The sequence below is a fragment of the Rhinopithecus bieti genome, unplaced genomic scaffold (assembly GCF_001698545.2).
Source record: "Rhinopithecus bieti isolate Rb0 unplaced genomic scaffold, ASM169854v2 scaffold_33432, whole genome shotgun sequence".
In the NCBI taxonomy this organism is placed as follows: domain Eukaryota; kingdom Metazoa; phylum Chordata; class Mammalia; order Primates; family Cercopithecidae; genus Rhinopithecus; species Rhinopithecus bieti.
Window position 1 is genome coordinate 1,188,257 of NW_016814481.1, and position 7,910 is coordinate 1,196,166.

General features: G+C 47.9%; 1 protein-coding gene across 1 annotated transcript in view; it reads left to right on the top strand.

Annotated features, from left to right (window-relative positions):
• The window catches only part of CLEC17A (C-type lectin domain containing 17A), a 23,083-nt gene extending 15,535 nt beyond the window's left edge, over positions 1 to 7,548 (top strand). The window contains exons 9-10 of the mRNA XM_017851218.1: positions 4,163 to 4,331; positions 6,935 to 7,548. Coding sequence (XP_017706707.1) covers positions 4,163 to 4,331; positions 6,935 to 7,067 — 302 coding nt within the window. The 3' untranslated portion in view covers positions 7,068 to 7,548. The remainder of the gene's footprint in view (positions 1 to 4,162; positions 4,332 to 6,934) is intronic.
• Positions 7,549 to 7,910: the final 362 nt, after the last annotated feature.

The following is a 7,910-nucleotide window of genomic DNA, read 5'->3' on the forward strand; positions in this document are numbered from 1 at the left end:
TTTTTTTTTTTTTGAGATGGAGTCTCACTCTGTCACCCAGGCTGGAGTGCAGTGGTGCAATCTCTGCTCACTGCAACCTCCACCTCCTGGGTTCAAGCGATTCTCGTGCGTCAGCGTTCTGAGTAGCTGGGATTGCAGGTGTGTGCCACCACGCCTGGCTAACTTTTGTATTATTAGTAGAGATGGGGTTTCTCCATGTTGGCCAGGTTGATCTTGAACTCCTGACCTCAGGTGATCCACCCGCCTCGGCCTCCCAAAGTACTGGGATTACAGGCATGAGCCACCGTGCCTGGCCAAAACAGGGCTTTTGAAGAAATTAAATTAGGTAATGTAAATGAGGCAGATACAAATCATATTCCCTAACTCAGTTTCACAAGAAATACAACTACATTTCCTTTAAATTACTCATTTTAGTTTCTCTCTTGAGTTTTCATTCTACTAGACTGGTGTACATTTACTCTCAGTCCATTGGGGTCCCCCATTTTACTTCTAAATGGGGACAGCTTTTATGGAGTCAAGGTGGAGGGGAGCACACATCGGGTCTTTATTGTCTTTACTCCAAACTGATATCTACTGGGACATCTACAGACTGAATGATCCTGGGAAGGTTATTTAACCTTTCTGTGCCTCAGTTTTCTCATCTACAAAATGGGCATAATGATAAGAATCCAATGAGACAATTTGTGCAAAGTAGCATAGCTCACTTTTTTTTTTGATGGAGTCTTGCTCTGTTGCCCAGGTTGGAGTGCAGTGGCATGATCTTGGCTCACTGCAGCCTCTACCTCCCAGGTTCAGGTGATCCTCCTGCTTTAGCCTCCCAAGTAACTGGGACTATAGTCACGTGCCACCACTCCCAGCTAAGTTTTGTATTTTTTTTTTTTTCCAGTAGAGTTAGAGTATCATCATGTTGGCCAGGCCGCTCTCTGGTTAATGATCTTAAGTGATCTGTCCCTCTTGATTGACCTCCCGAAGTGTTGGGATTACAGGCGTGAGCCACCGTGCCTAGTCCATAGCTCACTTCTTAATTCATTAAGTCAACCAACATTTCCTGAGCACCTACTATGTGCTACAGACTATTCTACATATTGGGGATCCAGTGATGACCAAGACATATGAGTTCCCTCTTCTTAAACTGTTCTGATTTTGGTGCCCAGAAATAGCAAGGACTCTCTAAATGTTAAAGAGTCTTCTGGTTTTCTGGGGCTCAGTCTTTGGACCACCTAGGCTGCCCCCGAGGCATCCCACTCTTCCATCAGCAAAGCCTTTGGGCCTAGAGGTCTTTTTCTGCTGTTCTTGGGCACAAGAGATCTTTCTGCTCCTCCTATCCCATTCTGGGGTCTAAGACACTGTGAGGCCTTCTAAGCCTCTGTCTAATCTGATGGGACAGGAAGCCCTTTTCCGCTCTCTGATTTTCTGACACCTCCCTGGGGCTTTACCCAGGAAATAGTGCTCAGGACCTTCTGCTTTTTAGAGTCTCCAAGCCCATCTGGGGTTTTTACCATCACCTGATGCTCACCGGAAGTGAGATGCCAGATTCTTCTCTCAGGGGCGTTCCATGTCTACACATTTATTATTTCCTTCCCATGGTGACCTTACCTCCCCACATTTTTTTTTCCCTCAAAGCAGAAATTTCATTGCCCACATTCTTTGACCACAATGCTATAACGACAGAAATATTTTATTTTACAAAAATTTCCATCACCTTAAAAATGTTTAAAGTCAGCCGGCTGCAGTGGCTCGCACTGTAATCCCAGCAGTTTGAGAGGCCGAGGTGGGCAGATCACCTGAGGTCAGGAGTTCGAGACCAGCCTGGCCAACATGGTGAAACTTCCTGTCTACTAAAAATACAAAAATGAGCTGGGTATGGTGGAGCGCGACTGTAATCTCAGCTACTCAGGAGGCTGAGGCAGGAAAATCGCTTGAACCCGGGAGGCAGAGGGTGTAGTGAGCTGGGATCATGCCACTGCATTTCAGTCTAGGTGACAAAGCAAGACCTTGTCTCAAAAAAAAAAAAAAAAATTTTTTTAAAGTCACTGGATAACTTTGGGTTAAAGAAGAAATCAAAACTGCAAGTAAATAAAAGCAAACATCAATTAGCATTGCCTATAGTAGAACACATGAAATAGATAATAGTAAAACATTCTTAAAGTACAAATAATTCCAGGATGTGGAAAGCTGGGGTGAGTGTTACTCACACCCAAGCAGCAACAATAGCCAGATAAACTATAAAATCATAACTTTTCCTAAACTCATTAGTTAACTGATATCATAGGGCAGTCAAAAAGTCTAAAACGGTCCAGGCGTGGTGGCTCACGCCTGTAATCCCAGTACTTTGACCTCCCCACTTTTTTTTTTTTTTTGAGACGGAATTTCGCGTTTTCTTGCCCAGGCTGGAGTGCACTGTCGTGATCTCGGCTCACTGCAACCTCCGCCTTCCCGTTTCAAGCAATTTTCCTGTCTCAGCCTCCCGAGTAGCTGGGATTACAGGCGTGCCACCAGGCCTGGCTAATGTTTGTATTTTTAGTAGAGATGGGATTTTGCCATGTTGGCCAGACTGGTCTCCAACTCCTGACCTCAGGTGATCCACCCGCCTCGGCCTCTCTAAGTGCTGGGATTACAGGCGTGAGCCACCGTGCCTGGCCACCTCCCTACATGTTAAGAAATCTTGGTTTGGTGGTAAGTTGGGTGAGTTAGATGTGATTTGCATACAGTAAAATGCGCAGGTCTTTGGTGTATGTTCAGTGAACTTTGACAAATGCATACGCCTGTGTAACTGTCAAACTAACCAATATTTATAATCTTTCCACCACCCTAGAAAGTTTTTTCATATCCTTTTTCTAGTTAATCCCTCCCTGCCCCCCACTTGTAACCACCAGTCTAATTTCTTTCGCCATAAATTAGTTTGCCTGGAGAGGAGTTGCTTCTAACTATATTTTCTTCCCTATCTTTTATCTTTGCCGTAAGTCCTTTCTTTTCTTCCAAAGGCCTGGGATTTTGATTTGTTTTGGGACACGGTCTTGCTCTGCTGCCCAGGCTGGAGTGCAGTGGTGCATTCATAGCTCACTGCTGCCTTGAACTCTTGGGCTAAGGGATCCTCCCACCTCAGCCTCCTGAGTAGCTGGGACTATAGACACGTACTACCATGTATGGCTAATTTTTACAAATTTTTGTAGAGATGGGGGTCTCCGTATGTTGCCCAGGCTAGTCTCGAACTCCTACGCTCAAGCGATCCTCCCTCCTTGGCTTACGTGCTGGGATTACCGGTATGAGGCAGCGTTTGTCAAAGGCCTGGGCTTTTGAATACCAAAGCCAAGAAACCTACTTTCCATCTTCCTTCTTTCTTTTCCTGGAACAATGAACTCCTGTGCTGTTTGGATGCAGATTAAGGCTAGGGAGTGGCACAAAAGTGCAAGAGAAACCAAAAAACATCAGTTACTATTGCTAAAAATGTCACTTAAATGTTATAATGCTAAATACTAAGACGTCACAGTATGAGGCCATGCCTGTAATCCTAGCTCTTTGGGAGACTTACAGTGACCTTTGGGACATGCAGTGAGCCATGATTGCACCACTGCACTCTAGTCTGGTTGACAGAGTGAGACTTTGTCTCAGAAAAAAAAAAAAAAAAAAATTAGGCCGGGGGGGGGGGCTCACGCCTGTAATTCCAGCACTTTGGGAGGCTGAGGCAGGTGGATCAACTGAAGTCAGGAGTTTCAGATCAGCCTGGCCAACATGGCGAAACACCATCTCTACTAAAAAATACAACAATTAGCCGGACCTGGTGGCGGGTACCTATAATCTCAGCTACTCGGGAGGCTGCGGCAGGAGAATCTCTTGAACCCAGGAGGCGGAGGCTGCAGTGAGCTGAGATCACACCACTGCACTCCACCCTGGGTGACAGCAAGACTCCATCTCAAAAAAAAAAAAAAAATCCTCACAACACTACCAGGAGATAGCTACTGTTAACCCATTTTACAGGTGAGGAAACTGAGGCACAGAGCAGTTCACAGATTACATGAGAAAAAGTAGCACGATTATTCCCACCACACATACTACAGTAGGAGGAAGACATTGATCCTGTTTTGCATACCACGGGGATGGGGACGGGTTGTGGGAGGTGACGTTCCCAAGCCCTAAATGTGTGGGACAGGGTAGAGGGCAGGTCCTCACCCTGAGGGTCGTGTAGAGGAATGGCTGTCTGAATGGAGTTTGTATTTGCAGAATTTTGTGGCCAAGGCTCACGGCTCTCCACGGGTGTACTGGCTGGGGCTGAATGACAGGGGCCAAGAAGGGGACTGGAGGTGGCTGGATGGGTCTCCTGTGACGTTAAGGCAAGTGCTCGGGTTTCCTGGGGTCTCTCTGCTTCCTCTGTGGGCCCTGACCATGGGGAGGGGAGAAGGTGATGGAGTACATGGTTGAAGGAGTCAGGAGCTGTTTCTTTTCTTTTTCTTTTTTTTGAGGTGGAGGGAGTCTCGCTCTGTCGCCCAGGCTGGAGTGCAGTGGCATGATCTCAGCTCACTACAAGCTCCGCCGCCCGGGTTCAAGGAATTCTCTGCCTCAGACTCCCGAGTAGCTGGGACTACAGGTGCCCGCCACCTCGCCTGGCTAATTTTTTTGTATTTTTAAGTAGAGAATGGGGTTTCACTGTGTTAACCAGGATGGTCTCAATCTCTTGACCTCATGATCTGCCCTCCTCGGCCTCCCAAAGTGCTGGGATTATAGGGGTGAGCCACCGCGCCCGGCCAGGAGCTGGTTCTTACTGGTACAGTCTACTTGTTTTGTTTTATTTTATTTTATTTTATTTTATTTTATTGTTTATTTATTTATTGAGACAGAGTCTCGCTGTTGCCCAGGCTGGAGTACAATGGCGTGATCTCGGCTCACTACAACCTCTGCCTCCTGGGTGCAAGTGATTCTCCCACATCAGTCTCCCAAGTAACTGGGATTACAGGCACCCGCCATCAAGCCTGGCTAATTTTTGTATTTTTGTAGAGATGGGGTTTCACCATGTTGGCCAGGCTGGTCTTGAACTTCTGACCTCAGGTGATCTGCCCACCTTGGCCTCCCAAAGTGCTGGGATTATAGGTGTGAGCCACTGTGCCTGGCCTTATTTTAGCTTTTTGAGACAGGGTCTCGCCCTGTCACCCAGGCTGGAGTGCAGTGGTGCAATCTCGGCTCACTGCAGCCTCAACCTCCCAGGCTCAGATAATCCTCCTGTCTCAGCCTCCCAAATAGCTGGGACCACAGGCACACACCACCATGCCTGGCTAATTTTTTGTATTTTTAGTAGAGATGGGGTTTCACCATGTTGCCCAGGCTGGTTTTGAACTCCTGAGCTCAAGTGATCCACCCACCTCAGCCTCCTGAAGTGCTGGGATGACAGGCTTGAGCCGCCGCACCTGGCCTCTACTAATTTTAAATACAGAAAAATTCCTGTCCTGTTTGGTAAATTGTCTTTGCCTTAAATCTCCTGAGAGTCCTTCTGCTGCCCCTTGGACTTCCCCATCACCTAACAACTAAAGGGTTTGTCCCGGGCACAGAAGGAGCCTAGAGACCCTGATTGCAGGGTGTGTGTGCACAGGCAGCATTGCTCATTATTTTGGTACACCACCCCCAGTCATTGCGATTTCCCTGTGTGCTTGGCATCCTTGCAGTCCAAGCTGATAGGGTGTCTAGAATCCCAGACTGGGCCAGACAGGGACAGCACCAGGGGGATTTTTTGGTGACAGGCTGTCTGGACCCTGAACCTTCTTCAGTATTTCCTCCACTGCAACATCTCAGCCTTTTTGTACAACTGCTGAAATATATCAAGCTCCCCAGGCTAATGGTTGGGAGAAAAAAGGGAGGGTGGAAGGATGAGAAAGATTTTTTTTTTTTTTTGAGACAGGGTCTCACTCTGTTGCCCAGGCTGAAGTGCAGTGATGCAATCTTGACCCAATGCAACCTCTGCCTCCCAGGCTCAAGTGATTCTCCCACCTCAGACTATTGACTAGCTGGACCTACAGGTGCGCACCACCACGCCTGGCTAATTTTTTTGTTTTTTGTTTTTGAGATGAGTCTCACTCTGTGGCCCAAGCTGGAGTGCAGTGGCACAGTCTCGGCTCACTGCGACTTCTGCCTCCTGGATTCAAGCGATTCTCCTGCCTCAGTCTCCCGAGTAGCTGGGATTACAGCTGCCCGCCACCACACTCAGCTAATTTTTGTAGTTTTAGTAGAGACGGGGTTTCACCATGTTGGTCAGGCTGGTCTCGATCTCCTAACCTCAAGCGATCCGCCCACCTCGGCCTCCCAAAGTGCTGGGATTACAGGTGTGAACCATTGCACCTGGCGGAACATTGGCTGCTAAAGGCTCACAGGAATGCTATTTCTGGAAAGCTATTCTCAGCTGAATGGGAGCCTGCTCACCTAAGACATTACCCAACTCCACTGGGGTCAGCTCACAACCAGTGACAGCCTAAGAGAAGCCTGGACCCCTTGTGACAAATTGGGGATGACCCTGGTGCTGTTCACATCCCAGGGGTCTCCGTTGGGGTCGGGCTGAGGCTAGAGTCATCTGAGTCCACGCTCCTGCTCAATTCCTTCCCCATCTCCATCTGGCTTCCCTCACCTCTCTCCTAAGAACATCCTTTAATAAATCCTACACACTCGAGTCCCTGAATCAGGCCCTGCTTTAAGCAAGACCCTACATGATCTAAACAATTCGTAGAAGGTTGGGAAGTTTGGGTTGGGAGGTTGTAAAGGAAAGAGTCTTTGGAAGACAAGACAGAAACTGACCAGATTCAGAAATTGATTACAGGTGTAAACCTCCGCGCGCTGCCTAACAGGGGTTTTGACAAATACATAGTGCCAGGTATTCATCGTTACGGTATTATACAGAAGAGTTTCACCACCCCTAAAGATCCCCGTCCCTCTGCCCACTTTTTCCTCCATCCAGCTTCTGGGAGCCAGAGGAACCCAATAACATGCACAATGAGGACTGTGCTACCATGAACAAAGATGGCAGGTGGAATGATCTGTCTTGCTACAAAACTACATATTGGATTTGCGAGCGGAAATGTTCCTGTTGAAGCCCAGGACCGAGGCTGGGGGGGTCCATATTCGAGCGTCCCTCACTCTTTGAGATGAGAATCTCCTGTCCTTTCATGGACGGCCTTGCCTCTTCATGAGTGGACACAGATGTGCCCTAAACAGGATTGGCACCCTGGATGCAGCAAATTCCCAGGGATGCAAGTCAGGCTGTTTCTAGAGTGAAGACTTGGGCTTGTCCCAGTAGATGGTGAGCTGGGAGGACGCTCAGAGCTTGGTGGTGGGAGGTCTCCCAGTTCTGGGGGTTGAAAGGATCTTCACCAAGTTCCTGATCATGACTCTTGGGAAGTGATACTAGCCCTGAGGACCCTGGGGCTGGTATTGAACCTGGGATGAAATATCCTGGCGCCTCTGAACCACAAAGAGCTGGGGCTGGGTTCCTTTTTCTGCAGCCTCAAACTTCTGGGCTCAGGCAATCCTCCCATCTCAGCCTCCTGAGTAGCTGGGACTACACATGCGCACCACCATGCCTGGTCAATTTTTTGTAGTGTTTAAAGAGAGGGAGTCTCACTATGTTGCCCAGACCAGTCTCAAACTCCTGGCCTCAATTGATCCTCCTACTTGGGCCTCCCAAATTGTTAGAATTACAGGTGTGAGCCACTGTGCCTGGCTCAAAATTATTATTATTATAGAGATGAGGTCTCACTCTGTTGCCCAGACTGGTCTCAAACTCCTGGGATCAAGCAATCCTTCTGCCTTGGCCTCCCAAAGTGCTAGGATTACAGGCATGTGTCACCACACCTGGCCGATATTTTATTTTATTTTACTTTCCTCATCTTTTCCTTTTTTTTTTTAATGAAAGCTTTGAAAGTGGTGACAGCAAA